The following is a 24,892-nucleotide window of genomic DNA, read 5'->3' as shown; positions in this document are numbered from 1 at the left end:
GAACACCTGCCCCGCCTTGCGGAGCCGCCTCGGCCTGCGGAACCCCCCTGCCTGTCTGGACCCCGGCCCCACCTCCGGGTAAGTCAGTAGGCCTTGTTCGCCTGGGAGTGGACGTGGGGAGGGGGACGCCAAGGTCTGGGGACCATGGGGGAGAGGGGGACTTGGGCCGAGGAGCGCAACGTACGGATGTGAATGTGCAGGGTCGGGGGGAGGGGGAGGGGCCCGGGGATGAACACAGCGTGTGTGATGGCTCGGGGCCGGGTCTAAGGTATGAGAGGGGACGTGAGGTGTTTGGGGAAGCCCGGAAAGGGGGATAAAGGGCTCCAGAGTCTTGAGTTCTTTGCTGATGCTCAGAGCACCAGGAGTCCTGGTCTTCAACAGCATTGCCTGGCATGGCATTTTTGGAAAGTGCTTAAAATCCCTCCTGGAAAGGAAGCTGGAAGGCAGCCTGCCTTTCTCCCTCCTGCCTGTGCCCTGCTTGAGAAGCAGCCACTTTTTCCTCCCAACGTGACACCATTGTGGTGCCCAGAGGACCCTCCCAACCCATGAAAGAAAAGGAGTGGTGCTCACTCCAGCCCTAGGGTGGGCAGAGGGGGCTTCCGGGAAGCTGGGAAAGGCAGTTGGTCAATAGCACGGGGAACCCGGCGTTCAGGGAGGCTTGGCAAGACCTTTGGTGGGCAACTTGGGCACCCTCTCATTTTCAGGGAGGATATCTTCCCTGGCTGGCTTCCTGGCTACCTGGACCTCATGTCCCCGTCACTTTCTCAGGACACAGTCCTGAAGCGTGGGTTTCCAGTGTTCTGGGCCTGGAAACTCAGGAAACGCTCAAAGCTCCTGTGGTTCTGGATTGGTGTAGGCAATGCCATACCCAAGGCCAGAGAACAAGAGGCACTGTCTGGCACTGCCACCTGGGGGCCGTTTGAATGTGGCCCTTTAGGGCTTGAGAATGTGGGTGAATGGTAGTGTCCAGCCATAGCCCCAGGGGTGTTGTCAGGGTGTGAGGAGGAAGATTGCAGCCCCTTTGGTTCTGTCCTTCAATTCACACTGACTTCTTAAGTTTGGGATCCTTGGATGTGATGCCTGAAGTAGTGAGAGGAGGGTCTTTCTGGGTTGGGCCTGGTCACCAAGGGGTTAATGAGCTATCCCCATAGTTGCTGCCAGCCACCAATTAGTCTGTAATCAGGCAGCTGCCAACTGTCCCTGGGGGTGTGTGGGCAGCCTGTCCTCTGGTTGGGGAAGGGGACTGGGCAGGGACCCACTGGAAATGGGCCCATGCAACCTGTGCTTAAACCAAGCGTTATACCCTTCAGAGTTTGTTTAGGGCCCACAGACCCCTTCCCTGCCCTCTGTGCTTGGCTGCCTGGCTTAGGGACTTCCACCCCTAGGGTTCTACACTTACCCAACCCTTTGCAGGGTATAAAGCTCAAAGTCAGTTAAACTTGACTTCAAACCCAGCCTCTGCCACTTTCTGGCTGTGTGATTTTGAGGAAATTACTTCCCCTCTCTGAGCCTCTTTCAGTAAAACACCTTCCTGCTAGGTCTTCTGGGTGGAGCAAATGAAATGGTGGATTTGAGCTTCTTAGCACAGTGCCTGGCACTCAGGAGAGCTCAGTAGATATCTGCTAACCTCACAAGCGACCCCTGTGCCAAGTACGTGCTGGGGCAGGCATGCAGGGGCCAGGTGCTGAGGACCCAACAGGGACTAGTCTCTTCCCGCTGGGCATGTGGTCTACGTCACTGTCTTAACTATTCTCCCTCCCTCCTTGCTCACCAACACTTCTGGTCTCTGGACGTTAATTGGACTTTATTCTGCAGAGCCCAGGCCTGAAGCTGCTACTCTCTGGGCTCCCCCTCTCCTCACCCAGGTGTTGAACTCTGTGGGGTCTGTCAGGGGTCTGGATGATGTCTGCAGCTGCAATAGCAGCTGGCCCTTTAAGGAGAGAAGAAAACAATTATCCTTCCTGGGCATTGCATCAGCTGGAGCCTGGAGGGTCCCTGGGGAGGGAGGGGGCAGGCTGGTGGTTGATTTCATTAGTGCCATGTGAGAACTCTCACCTGAGTCTGCCCCACTCCCCAGCCGCAGCCTTCTCCCCCAGGCAAGAGCTGCCCCGGTCCCTCCTCCCACCCTGGGAGCACCATCTTGGAGAGTTCTCTCTTTCTGTACCCCCAGCCCATGTCACAGTCTGGGGAGAGGGGGGTGTAGGGAAGTGCCTCTCACACTGGCCTTTTGCTGACTGTGGCAGTGTCACTCCTGCTAGCATTCTGCTGACTTGGGGTGCAGGGTGCGTCTCCTGTACTGGCATTTTGCTGACAATAGGGGAGTCTCCCCCATTAGTGTTTGGCTGACATGGGGCGTGTTTTTCCCACACTGGTGTTTTGTTGATGCAGGGGAGGGGTGACTTCTACACTGGCCTCTTGCTGACAGTGGGGCTGTCTCCTACACTTGTATATTGCTGACCTGACAGAGGAGCTTTGCCTGCTGAAGTGTGTGTATTGAGGGTGTGGGTTAGAAATAACTGCTTGCTGGTTGAAGGTGAGCTGGCTGGGAGTGGTGAGTCACAGGGATTGTGTGGTTCAGGGCAGAGAAGAGACAGGGAACTTGGGCATCAGATAGACCAGGGTTTAAATCCTATGTCCTCTACTTCCAACGTGTTACCACTTCAGCCAGGTGACCTCAACTCCTAAGCCTTAGTCTGGAAAATAGGAATATATAACCCATACTGCTCCACCAAATGTGGTAACTGGATGAATGGCCCCTCCCCCATCTCCCAGGGCTTGCAGGAGGAGGGCACATCCTAACTGATGGTGCCCTTACCTTTGCAAGTTTGGGCTCTTCACACCTTGAGCTCAAGATGCCTGGACAAGACTTGGTAATTTATCCTGAGACCAATGGCAGCCCCTGAAGGGTTTTAAGCACAGGAGGCAGAGTCTGATTTCCAGAGAGTGTGGGCTGGGGTCTGTGGCCCTCAGGCAGAACATTCTGGAGAGTGACCTTTTTCCCCCTTCCCTGTGGAGTAGCCTTGACGCCCAGGGAGCCAGTTGTTTATGTGGCTCACCCCAGGAGGGAAGGGACCAGTCCCAATCCCTTCGGCTCCCTGTCTCTGGGCTGAGCCTCATCTCAGCCTTGTTGACGAAGTTCAGCCCCTGAGGCCAGGTTCTCCCAACCTCCCTGGGGAGCCAGAGCGCAAGGGGCAGGGCTTTGGCACCAGGCTGGCCTGTGTTCACATCCCACCTCTGCCATTCACGAGCTGGGTGACTCTTAGCAAGATACACCCTGTCTCTAAATTTCTTTGTCCTCAACCATAAAAGGGGTTGGTGTTATCTCTCTATGGGAAGGATAAAGTGAAATTCTAGATGGAAATCATAAAGTCCTATCTCCATGCCAGTTGGCATTTTTACTCTGTCATGTGAGGGCTGACACCTATTCTGGGCCAGGCTCTGGGCTGGTTGTGGCTGGGAGCAGGGCTGGTTTCAAGAATCTATGGTCACAGGGCCCTGCATTTAGGACCCCACACTTGGTTTAATGTTCTGCTGTTACCGTCTTGAAATTCTTGATAATTTTGAACAATGGGTCCCACATTCTTATTTAGCACTGGACCATGCATATTATATAGCTCCACAAATTGGGTAAGGGTAGGAAGAGGCCGGGAAAGACACAGACTTGCAAATAGTTTCTGAGTGGAGGCCATTTGAAGCGAGGGGATGACTAACTGTCCCAAGGTGGGTGGATGTTAATAATAGTAACGTTTATTTAGTGCTTACTGTGTGCTAGTTCTCTGCGAAGCACTTTACATGCTCATCTTCAAACAGCCCTTCAAGGTAGGTATTATTATTATCTCCATTGTATAGATGAGAAAACTGAGGTTATTTGGCCAAAGTCACAAAGATATCAAGTGACAGAGCTGGGATTCAAAACCAAGTTGTCCAACTGCAGAGCACCTGCCTGGATCAGGGAAGTCTTCACCTAGCAGGGGGGCCATCAGAGCTGATTCTGAAGGATAACTTGGAGTTTGCCCAGGGGGAAGAAGTTGCAGTCATGAAGGGAGGGCTCACATAGCCAGGAAGCCTCTGTTCTGAGGGTGTGATGCTTGCCAGGAGAAGAGGAGCCAAAGCCAGGTGCCTCCTAGGGCTGAAAGAAGGTAACCTTTGGATTTCATAGTTCTGATTTTCTAAGCTCAGAGCCCCTGGTCACTCTGCCCCCAGGTCTTGCTGCTACTATGGCTCCTAGAGCTGCCCTAAACCCACTTCTCACTGTATTGCTCTCTCCATATCCCACAGATAATCTCATTTACTCTCTTGATTTTAATAATCTCTTCTGGGTTCAAGAACTGCAGGTCTAACTGCTTCCAAGACCACGCTTACAGGTCTCACAATCAGCCTTAGGTCCAAATCCAGGCCCCCAGCTCCATCTGCCTGCACCTGCTCTGCCTCTAGGGTCCCCAGCTCATCTCTGGCACCATCATCCACCCACTTGCTCAAGCTGGAAAACTGGAAGCTCTCCTGGACACCTCCCTCTCCCTCACCCCCACATCCCACAGCCAATCCTCAGCAAGTCCTGATAGTTCTCCTGAATATCTCTGGAGTCCATGGACTTGCTTCCTGCCCACCCCCCACACCAGACCACCGTGGGCTCACCTGGACTGCTGCGACAGCCTCCTACCTTGTCTTCTGACATTTCTGTTCTTGCTCCACTTCATGTCATTTTTCACACTTGGAGCCAGAGTGACCTTCTAAAGATAAATGTTCGATTGTGTCATTTCCCTTCCAAGACTTGGAATAAAAGCCAGACTCACTGATGTAGTCTCTAAGGCCCTGTGTGATCTGGTCCTTGCCTACCTTTTAGTCTCATCTTCTACCATTCTCCCTCTTTCTCAGCTGCGGGACTTTCACACATGTTGTCCCCAATCCTGGAATGCACGCCCCCTCCTGGGGCCCTGCTAACTCCTACGTATCCTTCAGATAGATACCAGCTGGAACATCGCTTTGCAGGGAAGCCTAAAAACCAGAAACTAAACACTGCCCCCTTCCATAGGACTTGATACTTCTTCACCACACTCAGCACGCTTGAATCGCCTTTTCATTGTTCCTTTTTCTTGCTAGACTGTGAACCCTGTGGCGTCAGGAATCCTGTTTTGCCCAGCCCTGGCACATAGTAGGTACACAATGAGTTGTTCCGGGAATGAAAGGAGCAGATGAACCATTGCTGCAGCATCCCAACTGGCCTCCCTGCCTCCAGGCCTACCTTTTCCAGTCCTTTCTCCATATAGCCCCAGAGAGATCTTTCTAAAACATAGAACTGACCCTGTCACCCCCTGCTACTTAAAATACTTCAATAGCTCCCCATTGCTGACAGGAAAAGGCCTCAACTTCTCATCATGGTATTCTAAGCCCTTTATGATCTGCTCCCGACTGCCTATCCAGCCTTGTCTCCCCGCTCCCGCTCCATACTTTGAACTCCCAGCAGTTCCTCTAACACGCCAGGATGTCTTGTGCCTCTGTGCATCTGCACTTGCTGTTCCCTTTGCTTGCAGTGCCTCCCCACCTCTGCTTTGTCTCCACAGAGAATGTCCTTCCTTCTGCAAAATCAGTTCAGCTGCCACCTTTGGTGTAAAGCCTGTATGGAACCCTTCCTCCCTCCCTGGACAGGTACCCCACCCTCCCTCCACCACATCTTTATGGAGTCTACATCTCTTACTCTCTGCCTATTGCTAAACTGGGTTCCTCTGGTTCAGGCACCAGTTGTTTTTTTTTTTTTTTCTTTCTTCAAATTGTTCATCTTTGTACCTCTGGCCCCCAGCTTCTCTCCTGTCTTAATTAGATCTTTGCTTATGTACAGAAACCCACTCAAACCAGCTTCAGTAATAAAGAAGTTTTATTACAAGGGCACAAGGGATTCCTGAGAACTAAGGCAAAGGAAAAGCATTAACCTTGGAAAGACAGGACCCAGAAGGCCAGGAGAACTTGAAGCAGCCGTTCTCTGTGCCCTGCTGGCCATCTTTGCCTTTCTGTCTTCCGAAGACTGGCTTTCTCTGCTCTTCCAGACACTGAGCCACCTGTAGTTCCTGTATTGTGTCCCTCGGTTCCAGTCTCATTTAGAGATAGAACTCAGGGCATGGCAGACCCAATCTCAAACTCCCAGGAGAGAATCTGATTGGCTCTGAGTCCAGTCCAATCACCTGCAGCCTGCAGGGAAAGACCATAAAGTCAGACATGCGAACGTGGCTATTGGTGCCCACTTCAGAGAAAGGATTTCTTTGTTAGCTGAGCAAGTACTTCAAAAGACATCTACTGGAATCCTTAGAGCGCCTGGGTGGGTGCAGCTGGTTGGGCCTGAGCCTTAATCTTCCATCCGGACAGCACCTGGAGAAAAGGGACCTGGAATTGTGACTTGAAAGGGAGTTTTTCCTGGGGCAGCAGTGCCCAGGCCAGCTCTAAAGAACCTGTAAAATGTAATTCGTAGGTCTGAGTAGAGAGAGAGGAAGATGAGACCCTGAATTTTCTTACCTCCCTGTGCAGAGACAGAAGGGGAAGGCATGAGCAGTCAGGATAGTTTTTCCTACCGATATCTTCTTTGCCCTCTAAGACTTAACTCATTTCCTTTCCTGAGTGAAGAAGCATGCCATGCCTACCCCACTTCCCCCCTCTAGCCCCAAGTCAGTCATTCCTTACCTGTATTAATTCCGTTCTTTGTACTTCCCTAGTAATAAACATTTTTGAGAACTTACTCTGTGCCAGGCACTGTGCTCATGCATTATTTCATTTAATCTTAACAGCCTGCTATAATATGGGTACTACTATTTCTGCATTTTATAGGCCAGGAAACTCACATTCAGAGAGGTGGCATTTACAGGCTAGGGACACACAGCAGTGTGACTCCAGAGTAAAAGCTCTTAACCTCAGCTACTTACTCACTTGCCTGTTTGCCCTTTGGGATTGTGAGGGCCTCACGGGCAGATACCAGGTTACCATCCTCTCTCTCCCCACTGCCCAGCAAGGGCCAGTCTAGAGCAAGGGCTCCCAACTGTGGGACAGATGGAGGCAGGTAGAGTAGAAAAGACATCCGAGGCAGATACCAGGTTACCATCCTCTCTCTCCCCACTGCCCAGCAAGGGCCAATCTAGAGCAAGGGCTCCCAACTGTGGGACAGATGGAGGCAGGTAGAGTAGAAAAGACATCCGGGTGGGAGTAAAGGGTCTTCTTGTGGATCTACCCCGAATTGCTGTGTGACTTTTTTTTTTTTTTTTTAAGATGACTGGTAAGGGGATCCTAACACTTGACGTGGTGTTGTCAGCACTACGCTCTCCCAAGTGAGCTAACCAGCTATCCCTATATAGGGATCTGAACCTGTGGCCTTGGTGTTATCCGCACCACACTCGCCCAAGTGAGCCACGGGCTGGCCCTCTCTTAACCTTTCTGGGCCTCACTTTTCTCATTCAAATATGGGGATGATAATTCCTGCTGTGAGGCAGCAACTGGCTGCTAGCTGGCCCCTGTGCCCAAGCTCCTGCAAGAGGTGGGCAAGCCTAGAACCTCCCAGTGTGAGCAGTGATACCTTCAGAGGGACCCAAGATGACTTTCAGTGACTCATGGATCTGCCATTGCATAACGTTGGCTCACATAGTGAGAAAGTTGGTTCCCTTTCAACTCTACCAAGTCCAAGATTGTCCCAGGGAGAAAGTGTCAGTGTAGTTGCTAGTGTGTCTTTAACAACTTTCCAACACTTGCTGCCCTCCCTTTTTAACAGAGCAGTCTCAGGCTAGGCTCAGAGTCTTGTATGACAACTTCATGTAGCTAAAACTTAATAATATAGCTTTATTTTTACTGTATTTATTTTATTGTCATTTTCTATTTATTCAAAGTGATATTGGCTTTCCGTTTATAGTAGTAATACAAAGTTTCTGTTTAAAATACATACATTTAAGTTAAAAGTGTTAATTTAAGGAAAAGAAATAGCAGTACAGGAGTATGTAGATTTGGCAGAAATTGTTGAGATTGCACACAGTGTTATGTGGATAATGCAAAATTGGGATGGTATGGGGGTAACAGAGATGCGGACCGTTGGCCTAGATAATTATGAAGCTCTCTTCCACTTACCTGACAAATTTGGGGTTCTCTCCCTGCTGTGCCAGCCTGCTTCCCTCTGTCCACCTTGTGCCCTGGCCTGGGTTTCTTTTGGAGAATCCTTCCATGATTGTTCTGCAGACAGGAGAATTTGTGCTACTGTCCCCACAGCCTGCTTGAGAGGGGGTCTCTTGGAGTTGGAGTGTCTGGATGGGGGTAGGATGCCCCCTCATCTCTGAGGCCAGGACTCGAGGCCTCTTGGAGGGAGCAGGAGCTGCAGACTCCACAGTTCTCCTGGTCCCCATGTACAGCACATGCCTCAGGGCTTCCTAGAGGCCTGGAGTCCCAGAGCAGTGAGGTTTTGGGAGTACGGGTGAGGGTGAGGCAGTCTCTGGAGCTTCATGCCCCAGAGCTGTGCACCAGGGACAGCAAAGCAAGAGGCTTGGAATCTCAAAGGTCCCTTTTCCCCGGCTCTCCCTTTTACGCACTTCTTTATGCTGCTGACTGCCTGCCCCCAGAGACTGGGCTGCAGATCCTGGGAGGCCTCAGATGACACAGTGGATTTATCCACATGGCCCAAGACTAGGGCCAGAGTAGAGAAGGTAATGGGAAGGAGGGAAGTCCTGTCTGCCTCCTCCCCAATCCCATGTTAGCAGTGGGAAGGGGGCCTGGGTAGAGTGTGGGACGTGTGCTTGTGTATCCATGGTGAATGTTTGAGGGTCTCTGTGAAGGCAAATTGTGTGTGTGTTTATGTATGAGAGAGAGGGAGTTTAAGTTTGCATGTAGGGGTGCACACTGTGCGTGTCCATGGTGAATGCAGCTATGTAGCTCCCAGTGTTATGTCTGAGGGTCTCTGTGAGGGAGTTTTTGTGCAGCGTGTGAGTTTGCATGTGGCAGGGTGTTCTGTGTGTCTGTGTGTGATGTGCATGTGAGTCTGTGGTGACTGCATCTCCAAGTGATGTGTGTCTTTGACGCATACGGTATGTTTCCATTTGATGTGTGTGCTGTGTCTGAGCACCTTGTCTAAGTGGCTTGCATGCTGGGTGTGTTGTATGCCTGTTGTTTTGTGTATGTTGTCGTCTTTGTACAGCGTGTGTCTGGCTCTGTGGTGTGTCTGAGTGTGGCTGAATGAAGGTGTGTAGCATGCATTTGAATCTTTGTGCCCCTGTAAGTGTCCGGGGGTAGAGGGGAGTGCCAGGAACGCAGCATGTGTCTGAGAGGCGGTGTCTGGGCTGGATGGGGCGGAGCCGCAGCCCTGCTGGGTTTCCAAAGAGGGTCTCCAGGGCAGGCAGCGGGCGCAGGCGGCGCCTTCCGGCTTGGCGCAGGGCTGGTAATCAGAGCCCCTTCCCCCCATGAAATATTGATCCAGCCTCGCGGGCCGCCCTGGCGAGGGGAGGGGCGGGCGGGGAGCAGCTGCCGGCCGCTGTCCGTGGTGCTGCTGCATCTCCCCTGGTGGGGGCGTTGGGCTCAGGCGAGGGCGGGCCTGGGGGTGAGGGGCGGGGGGAGGAGAAGATTGCCCCACCCACCAACACCCTCAGCGGGGGGTCCCTGCCTCTCAGGATGAGTTTGCCTGTCCCTACCACCAACTCTTTCTCCCACCCCATCTAGGAAGGGGAAGCATGGGGTATCTTAATGGGATTAGGTATCCCCCCTAGGGTTAGGGTGACCATACGCGTGAGTTTACCTGGGGTAGTCCTAACTTACACCTGTTGATTTTTAGTTGCGTCCCTGCTTACTCTCAAAAGGGTTCCAGTTGGATGATAAATTATGTGCTTGCCAACAATAAAGGTTTGATCCAAAGACCTCTTTGATCCAAAGACCTCTTTTCCTATCATCTCTGCTCCTTTTCAGGCCTGGGCTTACTGCCCCTAGAGAGGGAGTCAGGATGCTGCATCCCGAGCTGGGCAGGCCTCTCCTTGGTCTTGACATCAGGATATCGTAGGGCCTCCAGGTTGACCATCTATATGCTCATGGCATCTTCTCAGGGTTGTCCTTTGTGTTGTGACCACTGATTCTCCCTCCTTTAGTGGATTCCATTTTCCTCCTACTTCTTTGTCTGTTTGTTTGTTTTTAAAAGATGACTGGTAAGAGGATCTTAACCCTTGACTTGGTGTTGTCAGCACCACGCTCTCCAAGTGAGCTAACTGGCCAGGCCCCTATATAGGGATCTGAACCCTTGACTTGGTGTTATTAGCACCACATTCTCCCAAGTGAGCCATGGGCCGGCCCCATTTTCTTCCTACTTCTAACTGTGGATGTTACTCTCGCCCTTTCTTCACTTTATACTCTCCTCTGGTCATTCTCGTTCCTTTCCACACCCACTTTTCTTTCTGGGGAACACCCAAATTCTGCCCACTCACATTGCTCCCCTTAGCTCCAAGGAATCTGCTTACCTGCCCAACACCTCCATGTGGGAGTTGCAGTATTTATCTCACACTCATCATGATTAAAATGGGGATTCATCTTCCCCTTAAGCCAGAATTGTCCTCTTTGTCCCTTCCTTTAACTTTAGGCAATCCCCTACCCCACCCAGGTCTCCTGGCCACACTTTCCTCTTCACACCTGCACTATCTCAGCCCTCATTACCTGCATGGGGATGGCAGCCTCCCAGCTGCTCTTCCTGCTGTCAGGCTTTCTTCTGATTCTGCACTCAGTGTCAGATTGATTTCTGTAAAACATTATATCTAAATCATGTCAGATTTCACTCCTACAGGATTAAAGCCAAGCTTCTTAGTCCCATATTGAGAGCCCTTCTTTGGCTGCTCCTAGCGTACCCTTCCAGCCCTCTCTTCCACAATTGTACGTACTTTCTGCTCCAAATGCTCTGTTCTGCTCACCAGCCTCGAACACAGTGTTTTCTTTCTGGACTTTCCTTGAAGTCCCCGCCTCACCACCACTGCCTCTCCAAATTCCACCTATCTGCAGTGCACTTTCTTATGATGCCTTCTCTGGTCTTTCCCATCCTAAGGTGTTCACTCCTTCCACAGAACAACCAGAGTATTTTTTCTTTACCTCTCAATGCCTTGAGTGGTCTATGGACCAGCAGCATGGACATCACTGGGGAGCTTGTTAGAAATGCAGAATCACAGGCTCCTCTTGTGACCCATGGATCAAAATCTGCATTTCAGAAAGATCCTTAGGTGATTTGTATGCACATTTAAGTTTGAGAAGCACTGGACAGCATATCCATTGGGGGCAGGACCTTGCTTCTTTTTGGCGGTGGCCTTCAGCCAGGGCTGGTGGTGTTCTCAAGTACCAAGTTTAGCAGCCCCTTTCAGGTGACAGGTGCCACATCTGGCCAGATTCCATGAGCTATGGGAGGGGGTGAATGGTGGAGATAGAAGAAAAGGACGTGTGACTTGCCTGGACCCCTTCCACCTAGAATCTATACCCTGCAAGGCCCCAGAGCTCAAGATCTGTATATCTGACTCCAGAAAGCACTCTAGCAACATGAAGAGGAATCAATTAATCAATAAAGATCAGTTATCAAACATATAGCAAAACTTTTCCCTCTTCACAAAACACACATTGGTGGAAATGTCTGTTATTTTAATGTATGTTTTGAAAAGAAAAATATCTCTTTTTGGTTTTTTCTTTATAACATTAATACAGTTTCTAAAAGCAGCAACTTTAGAAAACACAATATGTCACACAAAGAAAATAAAAATGACTCATAATTCTACTATCCTGGTATAAATATTGTTAATTTAATGTTTTAGATTACTGTTCATTCATTCAACATATATTTACAGAGCCCTACTATGGGCCAGACCTGCACCGGGTACTAAGTATTCAGGGTGAAGAAGATGACACAGTTCCTGTTTTTAAGCAGCTGACAGCCAGCGGGTGGGGTGTGGGGTACAGGCATGGAACAAGTTAGGAACAGCAGTGTATTAATTTGCTAGGATATTAGCAAAGTACCACAAACTGGGTGATTAAAGCAACAGGAATGTATTCTCTCACAGCTCTGGAGGCCAGAAGTCTGAAATCAAGGTGTGGGCAGGGGTGGTTCCTTCTGAGTGTTGTGAGGCAGGATCTGTTCCATGCCCCTCCTCTAGCTTCTGGTGACAGCTGGCACTCCTTGGCATTCCTTGGCTTGTTGATATATCACTCCAATCTCTGTCTCCATCATCACCTGGCATTCTCCCTGTGTCTGTTTTCACATGACCATCTTCATATAAGGACACCAGTCATATTGGATTAGGGACCCACTCTACTCCAGCATGGCCTCAATTTAACTAATCACACCTACAATGAACCTACTTCCAAATAAAGCCACATTCTGTGGTACTGGGGGTTAGGACCTCAGCATTTTTTTTGGTGGGGGGGATACAATTCGACTCATAGTAGGCAGGGACGGTACAGAGTCCTGGGGGAGCATGATGGGGGTCTAAGGACTTTCAAACTGGGACTGAGCAAAGAGTAGGGATTAGCCAGGCAAAGGCAGAGAGACAGACAAATATGGGGTCCTCAGAGCATGGGTGTGGGGGTGAGCTGGAGAAGAGCATTCTGGGCAGATAAGAGACCAAGTGTCACTTTGAGGAATGAAAAGAAGCCAATATAGATGGAAGGCAGAGCGGGGGCAAAAGGCATGGGGCGCGCCGGGAGATGAGAGGCGGGGCCGGGCCACCTGAGCTATGGGCTTTCGTAAGGGGCTTCTCCTTTATCCTGAAGGAAATCAAAGGTGATGGAAGGTGTCAAGCAGGAGTGATTCATTCAGCTTTGTCGGCTGTCTCCTCCCAAGACTGAGCTCGCTGAAGGCTGTGTTGTTGGCTTCTAAGTTCTGAGGGAGGACACATAGCCGTGTCCTCAGGAGCCCACTTGCTGTGGAGGCATATGGCAACCCTGTCCAGGGCAGGAGATATGGCCATGCCCCCAGCAGCCCCTAGTTGGAGGGTGGGGGACAAGCCTTGCCTTCAGGAACTTTCTTCTGAACAGGAGGCAAGACTCACTCATCCCTGGGTGTGCCTTACCCTTGGTTGTCTGAGTCCTCAGAGTCTGGGGGACATAGGCTGGGGCCTGGCCATGCCATGTCCTGCATTCCTTGAGGCCTATGACAGAATGTGTCCAGGGCAAATGTGTGGCCTGTGTGCTTCCCAGAGGCCAGAGGCCCCAATGCTAGGGGAGGCTGGGGGCTGGGTCTTGCAGGGTCTGTGTCCTCAGCACCGTGCTCCCTTCAAGGGATGTCTGGGGTCTGTATTGCCTTCCTACTCAGGACCCAGCCTATCTGGTGCTCAACCCTTCCCTTGCACACCCTCAGAGGGCTTCCCCTTTACTGTGTGTGATGGGACAGAACCCACCCTGCCCAGAGCTGCCTGTCCCCGCCTTGTAGGTCTGGGTGGGCCAGGCTGGGTGGAGGAGAAGTGGGTCAGCTTGGTAGCCATGGTGACAGCAGCTGCTCCCTGCCAGCCTTCTCATCTCTTCACCACAAATCTCACCAATGGGCTCCATTGTCCAGTCTGGCAGGAATGGGGGCCAGGAGAGTGACGCTGGGGACTGGAGTGCATATGAGTGTGTGTGTGTTCATGCTCGCACGAGTGCCTGTCAGAGCTGATGTGCGTGCCTCAGCCGGGGTGCCCACTGCCCACTTCTCACCAATGGGCTCCATTGTCCAGTCTGGCAGGAATGGGGGCCAGGAGAGTGACGCTGGGGGCTGGAGTGCATATGAGTGTGTGTGTGTTCAAGCTCGCACGAGTGCCTGTCAGAGCTGATGTGCGTGCCTCAGCCGGGGTGCCCACTGCCCACTTCCCTGCTCATGGGAGCAGTAGGGCTCTTTCTGCCTCTCTGGGCTGGGCAGGGGCCACGTGGAGTGTTTGTGAGTGTGTGCAGATGTTACACACATGTGAGTCTGTGAGTGCCTGTGGCTGTCCGTGTGGCTCCTGTGCGCCTTTGTGTGGATGAGTATCTTTGTGGGTGGGTGTGCACATATCTGTACACACACGTGATTGTGTCTCTAAGTGTGTATCATCTGTGTAGGTCTGTAGGATGTGTGATCGCACATTTGAAATTCTGTGCCCTGTGTCTCTGTGTGTGTGTGTGTGAGTTTTGCAAGCCTGGTTTGGAGGAGATGAAGGTCTGCACACCGGGAGAGGAGCTAACACAGTGTGCCCCCGACTCTGGCTGGTGCTTCCTTGGCGCAGCCTGTCTCCCCCACACATACCAACCCCTGTCACCCACCCACCACTCCCTGAGTGTGGAAAGGAAAGGCTAGGGTCAAAGGGTCCCCTCTTCCCCTTCTGTGGGTGTAGGTACTGGCCTCTGCCATGGGCACAGATTGGCATGCGTGGGAAGTCCCAGTGCTGAATTAGGGTTGGGGCTGTGGTCTCAAATGCCAGACCCAGTATCCAGCAAGGGGTCAAGAGCTGAGATGCTGGCACAGCTCCATGGGCCACCTCCCATCTCAACTAAGAGGTGCAGGGACCCTGATCCCACACTTATTCTGGAGCACCCAGGACTGCAATGGGAAGTGATCCTGTTTGTCTCTGGGCCCTCCCCTGAAGTTGTTGTACCTGGTGTGGACTCCAGTTAAGAAGCACTAACACCTGGACAATCCTTTCCCATTTACAAAGCCACCATTATTAGTAATTATAATGTGATTGCCCAACTGAGCAATTAGCGTACACCAATCCTTGTTTTGTAACATTTTATCTAATAATCCTAAGGCAGACATTATTATCCCCACTTTGGAGATGAGGAGGGTAGCATGGGGGGGGGGTTAAGGGAGCCCTCCATCACATGGCTTGTCAGTGGCAGATCTAGGTTTTGAACCTAAGCTGGTCTGCCTCCAGAGCACTGTTTGTATTCACACCAACTTCCTGTACCTCACTGTCTCGTCTGATCCCTTGTCCAACCTGGAGAGTTGGGCAGGGTCCAGGTGGCAATTAGACTCATTTTATAGAAGAGGAAATGGAGGTTCAGAGAAACTCAGTGACTTGCTCAGGATCACATGGCTGGGGGTAGAGCCAGGAGTGCCTACCTTGCTACTGACTGCTGAGAATGTCACAGGGTGTCTGGGAGGAACACAGACCCCATTTGTCAGGAAAGGGTGGAGGAAGGGAGAATAGGGTCTAGAGCTCCTTAGCAAATGGTCCTGGATGAGTCCCTCGTGTGTTAAAAATATTAAAGCTGTGAGGCTTCAGCAGTTTGACATTAAAGCACCTAAAGTCAGATCAGAGGAACCAAGAGTTCAGAGTTTTGCAAAGGAGGAAACAGAATCGGAAAGTTTAAATGATTTGCCCAAGGCCACACAGCTATCTCCAAAGTCTGTCTTTTTATTCCACAAGCTACTGGAAGCCCTTGAGGACAGATATCTTCCCTTGCTCTTCCTGTAAGATCCCCTCTTCCCTTCCAGACCCTTTTATCACATCACCTCCTCCTGGGAGCCTGCCCTGATTGCCTTCACCTCATTTCTTGAAAATTTGGTGTCTTGGCAGAAGTTAACCGAAGCCTTGTGCAAATGCCCTAGGGGTGTGCTGTTGGGAGGGGCACAGCCCCCTGTGATGTGGAACACCACGCTCAGATTCATCAGTCAGATTCATCAGTTCGGTGAGTTTGGGTTTTCTTCCAGGTGAGGGATGGGGAGGGAACACCTGACAGGTGATGTAGTACCTGGGAATTAGGGGACTTGGGCTGGAGCTCTGGTTTTGCCACCAACTTTCTGTGTGATCCTGGTTGTGTCTTTTCCTCATTCTGGGCCCTGATTTCCTATTCTGCAAAATAAAAGACACAGGCTGGAATAGAGATGGCAAATCAGTTTTAGCTCAGGAGCTGGTTCTCACCAGCAGGTGCGAGAACACTGTGTCGAGAGGGATTCTGAGGTTAAATCTGACCTCGACAGGAAAGAGAGATGGATTGGTGATGTCTGCTGTGGGTGGAGGCTAGGAAGGGGTGCTGGGGCCTCAGTTATTTTCAATCCCTTCTACAGTAAGTCCATCACCCAGTGGTGAATTCCGTGGTCTTTCCTGTTGAAAGAATGGGTGGCTAGGTTCATCTTGGGCTTTTGGGCGGCTTCACTAATTCTCAGAGTAGACTTATTACCTGGCTAGACACACGGCCAAAGTGACCAAGGAGCCCGGGGTGGCCTGGCAAGGCCCTAAGACCTGCTATTGTTAGAATTTGGGAGAGGATTTAAAGTGCCCTTTGGGTCTGCTGAGACCCCAGAGTAAAGGCCAAACATTGAGGGCTAGAAAGAAAATACTAGGTTTATTCCTGGGGAGCTTGGAAGGTATCCTCCGGCCTGGAGTTTTGACAGGAGTGGGGGGCAGTGGTCATCCTCCCCAGAAGGTAAATGAGAACCAAGTCCCTCTGCTGCTGTAGCAGCAGATGGGAGTCCTCAGGGAGAACTTCAGAGTGAGATTCCCATGGCCCAACAAGATCGTAGGAGGGTTTCCTTACTAGAGGTGCCATGAACTGGGCTGGGAAAGAGACAGTCCTGCTAAGAGGCAGAGGAATTGTTGAAGTGACTTTCATGGAAAGGATGTAGTTCATTTAGCAATTGTTTAGAACCACCAATATGTGATGTGCTGTATTTAGTGTCCTGCCAGCCTCTTACCACTCTGCCCCCAACTCCACCTCCTCTCCTTTCCTATCCCTCTGGTCTGATGGCTCGGAGGTTGCTGTGCAGTGGAATTTCCTCTTTGTCTGTCTCTCTGGCTTGCCCTTCCTGAACTAGACTGGTGCCAGAGAAGGAACTAGAGTCCCAGTTCTGAGCCCTGCACTGCTGTGGGCATTCACAGATTCTGCTTTCCCAAACGGACTTTTAGAGATCACCTGATCCAACCCTTTCATTTAACACACCGATGAGGAAGCCAAGGCCTAGAGAAGTTCACAGAAGGAGTCTGTTCACATTCTAACCGCACATTCTGATTGCTAACCCTCCCAGACTGCCTTCCCCAGGACTCCTGGAGCAGAGGGTCAGGCCCCAGGACCTTGGGTCCAGTGCTCTGGGTCTGGGTCCTCCTGCCCTCTTTGGGAAGTGCCCTGTAGGCTGGGCCGTCCCAAGCATTCATCAGTTCTCCAGACCTCCTGGGTGATCCCTGGGTGGTTAAAGATGAAAAAATAGCTCTGGATGGTACAGAATGCTGGATGTCAAACCATCTGCTTGTCCGTTCCATTCATTATTCATAAGGAAACATGAGCCCCAGGGTTGGCAGGGTCAGGAATTTTGTCCCTTATCCTCTTTCCTTCTCACCCCCTGGGGGTAGTGCTCTCAAGCTTCCTGGAGGCTGCACCAGGGAAGCACTTGCTTCTCCAGCTGTGGTCTGGGTGGGATTTCTGCTGCCCCCTAAATGCTCACAACAGCTGTGGGAACCTGGGCTAGAGGGGGTTTTCTCATAATAAACAGTTCTCTTGCAGCTTTCTCAAGAAGCCCAGAGACCCAGGCAGAGCCTGAGCTTAAGGGGTGGGCCCACATCTTTGGATGAGCTCTGGTTGAAGGGGCAGGGGCTGCTGAGCATGTCTGCCTCTTTGTGGAATCAGGAGACTTGGGCTTGAGTCCAGGCCTTACCACTTCTTAGCTGAGTAGGATGGGAAAGTCCTTTACTTCTCCGAGACTCAGTTTTCTCACCTGCAATATGGACGTAACTACACGCCTCACAGCAATACTATAAAAAAGTAAATTAGACTTACTCTGTGGCAGATTCACAGATCAGATAAGCCCTCTCCCACCTTCCACCAAAAGACTATGCAGATACCCCAAAAAACACACCAACTGGCACTGGAATTGGAAACTAAAGAAAAGAGATCATCACAGGCCAAGGTCCAGGGGGACTTTCCATTAGCTGCAAGGTTGCTGGGGGTGGAGAAACACAATCCGGGACTCTGCACATATCACAGGGTGAATGAAGACAGTCCAGACAGCCACGAAACAGCCAAAACAAGACTTTGACTTATCCCCTCTGTCAGCCCTAATTTACCAGGCCAGCAGGAGCCATGCTGACCAGGAGACCAGGTGCTCACTTTCAGCTGTCTGGGGACTGTCTTCCTCATCAACCAGAATGATGTCTTCCTTCTCCCATCACCATTTTTCCTCTGCTTTCTATGTTAGTTTTGAAAAATCAGGGTGACAGACCTGAGGGCAGAGGGTCAAACAGAGTGCTCTGAAGCCTGGGATGGGCAACTGCCCTGGGAGAGCACAGTGGGCCGGGACAGAGCCAGGAAGGGGCTGGTGCAGAGCATGTTGTCGCACCTGCCTTTCCTACGTTCTGCCTGCACAGAGGAGGCCGACTACAGCATCACGCTGTGCAGCCGAGTCATAGAGGCCACCGCAGTACAAAACAGAGCCACAGACACCTGCTGCCCTCTCCCCAGAGCAGTTCTTAGAGCCCTCTGTCCTCCTCTTCCCTAGCACTTACTATAACCGTCAGTAGATATTGAATTGTATAATTAGTTATTTACTGTCTGTTCTCCCAGCCTGGACTGGAGGCTTTGGAAGGAAGGACCAAGTCGTCCTGGCTCACTGCTGTATCCTTGGCACTCAGCATTGGCCTTGGAATCTTAGGGGCTTAAATATTTGTTGAATGCAGCTAATGGGGAGAGCAAATTTCTGTACTTTGGAAAGGAATTTGGCAATGTATTTCAAGAATCCAAAAAACACTATGCCTTTGTTATCAGATAGGATGCTTTTGGATGTAACAGAGAACCTTGATTCAAACTGGCTTAAACGATGGAAAATATATTATCTCACACAGCTGGAAGACCAGAGAAAGGCAGGCTCCAGGTGTGGCCTGAGGTCCTTTCTGTCTCTGTGCTGTGCTACTCTCAGCGGCATTGGCTTCATCCCAGGGCTGGGCCCTCTCTAGGAGGGGAGAGAAAAAGAGAGGGAGGAAGAGAGACCCCCACCTTTCTTGTAAGCATGAAATCCAAATCTTCCCCTTAAGTCAAATTGGGCCAACTTAGTCATATGCCCACCCTTGGACTAGTAAGTTGCCACGGTGAATGCCATTCATTGATTGCTTTAAACTAATCAGGATCTGCTTCCAAAACAAGGGTTGGGGTGGAAGCTGGACAAAACCAGCACTCTGTCAGAAGCAGGAAGCGGGGATGGCTGTTGGGGAAGCCGCCAGTAGTACCACACCTCTTACCCAGTCACTCCGTTTCTAGGAATCAATCCTAAGGAAATAAGCAGACAAAAATCAATGTAGAAAGATGTTTATTGCAGTGTTTATTTAAAAGAGAAAGAGGGAGGAGAGAAACTCGGGCCTGATCTAAGAGTTAACTGTATTGAAATATGTAAGTCATTTATGTTACCTCTATACTATGGAATATTATGGTGGCATTAAAACATTAATATAAGACGACATTAGGAAATGTTTATGATACAATGTTAAATGAAAAGTACCAGGCTATAAAATTGTGTTTGCAGTATGAGTTCAATTATTTTTCAATTTTATACCAGGATATAAAATTATATTTACAGTATGAGTTCAATTATTTTTTTAAAAAATGCATAGAAAGCAAACTGGAAGGAAATGGGTTAAAATGCTTGTGGAGACTGCCCCTCAGTAGTGTAGTGAAGGGTGATTGTTGCCTGCTTCTTTATACTTTTCTGTACCATCCCTTTCCCTTCCACAGTCTGCACAGACTGGAGCCAGTTTTGTTCTCCCTGCTCTTACTTGCTATGAAAATCACGATCTGGGCCTGGCTGGTTACTCACTTGGTTAGAATGCAGTGCTGAAAACACCAAGGGTTCAGATCTGTGTACCAGTCAGCGACCAAAAAAAAAAAACATAAAAAGAAAAAAATTACAACCACTAACACATTGGATATTTGCTCTATGCCTGACACTGTCTAGGTGCTTTACATGCTCTATCTAATTCAATCCTTCCTACATCCTATGAGGTAAGTGCTTCTATTTCTCATTTTGCTGAGGTGTTCACTGAAACCCCCAGGTGTTTGGTCACAAGGTCATACAGCTGGCATGTAGAGGCCTTTAGAATTCAAACCCAGGTCATCTGACTCCACAGACTGTGTCTTCACTGCCAAACCAGGTCACCTGCTGCATTCACCATAGCCATGTGCTCATAACAATAGCCCAATTTATTGAGACACACCCTGCACACACCCTTCACATTGATTTGTTCATTTAATCCTTACAACCTTAGAGAGGCTGAGTGACTTGCCAAGGTCACAAAGCTAGGAAGTGGTGGGGCTGTGGTAGAGTCCCCCGGGTCTGATGTGGGATCCTTTTATCTCCTACCCACCTTCAGAGCTGCCTGAGACCCTGCTGCCCCGGGGACCATGTTTAACGGGGAGCCGAGTCCGCCCTCAGCTGGGGCCTCCAGGAACGTGGTGCGGAGCTCCAGCATCAGCGGAGAAATCTGCGGATCCCAGCAAGCTGGGGGCGGGACCGGGACCACCACTGCCAAGAAACGGCGCAGCAGCCTGGGTGCCAAGATGGTGGCTATCGTGGGCCTGACTCAGTGGAGCAAGAGCACGCTCCAGCTCCCACAGCCTGGTAAGGGGGTGTGTGATACCGAGGGGCAGGGGTGGGGGCCACTTTGCAATGACAGAGTACCCAGAGACAGTCCTGATGGTGTGCACTCCCACACCCACAAACATTTTTATAGCACTTCCCATACACCAGGTGCTCTTCCAGGTCTGGTATGTGTACTGACTCTTTTAATCCTCATGCAGCTTTGTGAGGCAGGTACTGAGAGAAGCACAGGAGAAAGTCACAGGAGAAGGGAAATCAAATGCCCAAAACTACACAGCTAGTAGGTGGGGGAGTCTGGATTCAAATCCCAGCAGTTGGGCTTCCTCGTTCATGCTCTCAGCCTTTACAGTCTGCTGCCTCCACACACAGACTTATACACGAATCAGGAATTATTCATTAAACAGCCTTGTGTACCTGGTACCGTGCTAAGTGACAGACGTACACATTCACAAGATTCAGTCTCACCTGTAATCTCCAAGTCGCCTAAGTACAAATAGCCACATAAATGCAGTTACATAGTCACACGAACACATTACAAAGTCACAGGGGAGAGACACACACAAAGACACATGGCTTGTACAGTCACATAAGTAGAGTGCTCAGTTGTTCTGGTAAGCCACTCATATTGCCAGGAAAGCACAGTACAGTCATTCCCACTGTATATGGTCACGTATAAAACCTGCCGTGCAAATCACACAAGCATGGTGTTCTGAGTAGAGACATAGACCCGATCACAGAAACATGTCACACGTGTGTACACACATACCTCACAAAGCCACATTCATACACACCTCAACAGCTACATCCTGAGAAATACTTTCTAAAACTCCTAGTTACAGAGTCCCAGCTATGCTCAGACTGGTGGGTGACCACCTTGTCACACACAGCCACACGTGGACCCCACTCACACAGCAGCCAGCCCTCCCTACCAAGACCTTCTTACTTTGTGGCATCAGCCCAGACACCAGCTGGTTTTGTTTTAAGAATCTCTTCCTGCTTATTTTGCTCCGAGTAACAACTTCCCCAAGAAACCTTCAAATAGGCAGCTGGAGGGGGTGGTGAGGAGGCGGGGGTGCCGGAGGATCCAGTAAGAAGCTCCTCAAGCCTTCCAGGCGGTGCTGGGGGTGGGGGACTTTTCCAGGCCTTAAAATAGATTCCCACAAAGCCCTCGATAGAAGCACGTGGGATGGTCTTTTCCAACAATCAAGCTGTGACATGGTTTCTGGCTCAGGGAAAGGATAGAAGGGGAAGGGGCTTGAGGTTATCAGTGCCTGGGGTGGGTGTGACCTCTGTGAATATGTAGTGTGTAGGCCTGGCTCTAGGGAGCCAGGGAGGTGGGGATTTGGGGATCCAGGAATGGGCTGGGATAGGACCAAGGGGTGGGATTAGGGATAGGGGATCCTAGAGGCATTGGACACCAGGAGTCTGGCTCCAAGAGACCAAGCCCAGGAAACCAGCTGATTCAGCTTCAGACCCAAAGGCTTCATGTCCAAAGTGATCTAGAGGGACAGTTTTCCAAGGCCAAGCCAGGGTCCTGAGTCACTGGGAGACATTCCAGTGATCTGCCTAGACTTCACAGTCAGCCGGCAGGGATTGGAGCAGACACCAGGAAGACCTTTCACCTTGAGAAGAGATAAACAACGATGGGCCTTCCGGATGCCTTGTCTCCGGGGTATGTGTGGGCATGGCTAAGGGCCTGGGGCCTGGAGCTAGGGGAATTGCCCAGCTGCCCTTCTGACTGAAGGTCTCTGTGAATCATCTGATCACTGAATGTCAGAGCAGTAAGGGTCCCTTGAGATCATCTAGTTTGATGTATTCATTTTATTGATGAGGCATCCAAAGCCTGGAGGGAAGTCACTCTCCTGGAGAGTGACCTTAAGCCAGCCTTCAGAGCCATTTATTAGCTGGGTGCCTCGGGTAAACTACTTCATCTCTCTGAACCAGCTTCCTCGTTTGTAGAATGAGAACAATAATACATGCCTTGCAGAGTTGTCCAGGAGATTAAATGAGATAGTTTGCAAAGGCGCCCAGCCTGCTGCCTGGCACATAGTGGACACTCAGCCAAGTGTCACTGCTGTTATTATTGCCTGTGTTCACATGGTAGAGCCCAAACAGAAGTGAGTTCTCTGGCCTCCACACCTCTGGCCCTTCCCTGTGGCACACTCCTCTACCATCCGTATAACTCCTTTTCCCCGTTTTTTTCCTCCCAGGCCTTGAGGATGCCAATGTCCCAGCTTGGAATCCCCTCCTTGGTGGGAGAGTCTGGTGCCAGAGGAATGTGTGGGGCAGACTCACCATGGGCATTGGCCCTAGAAAAACTGTTCTGAGAAAAGATCCTCGAAGGGTGCCCCCTGCTGCCCTAGATGGGATGGTTCTGGCCCTAGAAAAACTGTTCTGAGGAAAGACTCACCATGGGCATTGGCCCTACAAAAACTGTTCTGAGAAAAGATCCTCGAAGGGTGCCCCCTGCTGCCCTAGATGGGATGGTTCAGTTCCCTGAAGGGCTGAGCTGTGTGAAGAGGGAAGGAGGATTCCTCTCCTGGACCCAGTCTTCTGGGCTCTGGGTCTGCCCTTCATGGGCCCCTTTCCTTCTAGTTTATCTGTACCCTGCATTGGCTAGAGCCCTGCCCATTCCTCTTTGTTTCAAAGCCTCCGCCCTAGTTCAGGCCCCATAATATCTAGCCTGGAGTATTGCACCGGCTTCTCTAGTTCCCCTGTCTCCTGCCTGCCCCCTTCCAGATTATTCTTCATGTTGCCCTAGAATGGACTTCTGAAAACTCAGTGACTTGCTTTAGAGGACTAGTTCTGGCCCTGTAAGTGCCTATGGGACCTTGGGAAGGTCACTTTCTCACTGAGCCTCAGTTTCATCTTTTGTAAAATGGACCTAAAAATGCTCTCTCCCAGCTTCCTTCTGGATCTTACATTCTCTAAGCTGTGAAAGCAGTGAGGAGGGTGGGGTCAGAGCTTTGGGATTCCAGAACGCAGGTAGGCTCTGGCCTGGCATTAGGTTAACTCCACACAGGCCCATCCTGGGCTGTACCAGACTGCCCAAATGGAGCTCATCTTTTCAATACCAGGGACAGTGGCATTTCCCTTGGGGGCTCCTGGTCAGGGTGAGGAGAGGGCTCAGGACCATTCCAGAAGATGCCATGGGGAATGCAGCTGCAGCCCATGACTGCCTCTCCCTTGTATGTGATGGGACAAATGGGATGGTTCCTGGATCCTTCGGTTCCCGGGGACCACAGAATTATTGCAAGCAACTTGGCCTGGTTCTTGAGAGAGAGGTTACATAAAGTTATTCAGCAGGGGTTGAGAAGGACAGATATGGAGCCACTACAGGAATTTTCTCTGAGGTTGCAAGACTGTCTTCACCCTGAAGATGTAGAACTTAATCTTTGATGAATCACATCTCAAATAGATGGGGGGTTGGGAGGGGAATGAGAAGTAGCCTGTCAGTAGACTGGGAGTCTGGGCCTGGGATCTAGTCCCACCTCTTTTGGTGCCTGGACCTCAGGCCCCCCATCTTTGAAATGGGAGGAGGTGGCTAATTGAAATATCACGAAGGTTTCAGGATTCTGTGACTTACCCCCTCAAGGGCCCACATTGGGTTGGGCAAACCTGATCTGAGATGGTCAATTTGCTCCCAAGTGGTTCAGAGCTTCCTCAGGCTCTAGAAAGGGCATTGGTGTCATGAGGTGGCAAGGCTCTGGCTTCAGCTCAGGGTGTGTGTTGGGGATGTGAGGGGAAGGTGGGTGACTTGCAGCCCCCACAGACCCATCTGCCTTCTAGCTGGGTTAGAGGGGATGCGGCAGTTTGGAGCCAGGGACAGGGAGAGTCCCCCACGCCCACTGTATTTACCAGCCCTCTGTGTGTGTGGTGGGTCACACACCACTGGTGGGTTTGCATCAATGTGGATGGGCTCAGCTCCAAGTATTATGGTGTGAAGATCCCATGTATATGACCTGACTGTATGTGACAGAGTACGTCGTGTGTATATGTGACTGAGGACTGGTAGGACCATTTGTGACTGTTGTATAAACATACCTGTAACCTTGTATGTGAGATTACTGTATTCATATGTGTGATTGTCAGCACTTATGTGTGTCTGCTTATACCTGTCAATGTGAAAGAAATATGTATAAGCTAATGTGACTGTGGATGTGTGTGTTACAGACAGACATATTGATGGTCTCATTGATTTCTGGATATGCAAGCTATGCTATTATCCCAGAAGCCACGATGCTCTCAGAGAGAACATTCCTCCTTTTTTGTTTGCTGTTTTGTTTGGGGGGTTTTTTTGTCCTTTTTGTGACCGGCTGCACCGGCGCTCAGCCAGTGAGCTCACCGGCCATCCCTATATAGGATCCGAACCCACGGCGGGAGCACTAAAGCGTTCCC

At 50.7% G+C, this 24,892-nt stretch overlaps 1 protein-coding gene across 3 annotated transcripts in view; it reads left to right on the top strand.

The window, feature by feature from the left end:
* The first annotated feature begins 27 nt into the window (after window positions 1–27).
* Window positions 28–24,892, top strand: part of RIMS3 (regulating synaptic membrane exocytosis 3) — a 57,663-nt gene continuing 32,798 nt past the window's right edge. For 2 of the 3 annotated variants that reach the window (XR_551143.1, XR_551142.1), the window contains exons 1-3: window positions 62–78; window positions 15,495–15,606; window positions 20,268–20,515. Coding sequence is in view for 1 of the 3 variants with exons in the window: in XM_008581691.1 (XP_008579913.1) it covers window positions 20,299–20,515 (217 nt within the window). In the remaining 2 variants the exon portion in view is untranslated. Of the gene's footprint in view, window positions 79–15,494; window positions 15,607–20,267; window positions 20,516–24,892 lie in introns of all 3 variants that reach the window. The other variant, XM_008581691.1, reaches the window with a different exon arrangement.

This window comes from Galeopterus variegatus, unplaced genomic scaffold, assembly GCF_000696425.1.
Source record: "Galeopterus variegatus unplaced genomic scaffold, G_variegatus-3.0.2 Scaffold2435, whole genome shotgun sequence".
Taxonomy (NCBI): Eukaryota; Metazoa; Chordata; class Mammalia; order Dermoptera; family Cynocephalidae; genus Galeopterus; species Galeopterus variegatus.
Note: the sequence above shows the minus strand (reverse complement) of the source record. Positions and strands in the feature narration are given on the sequence as shown.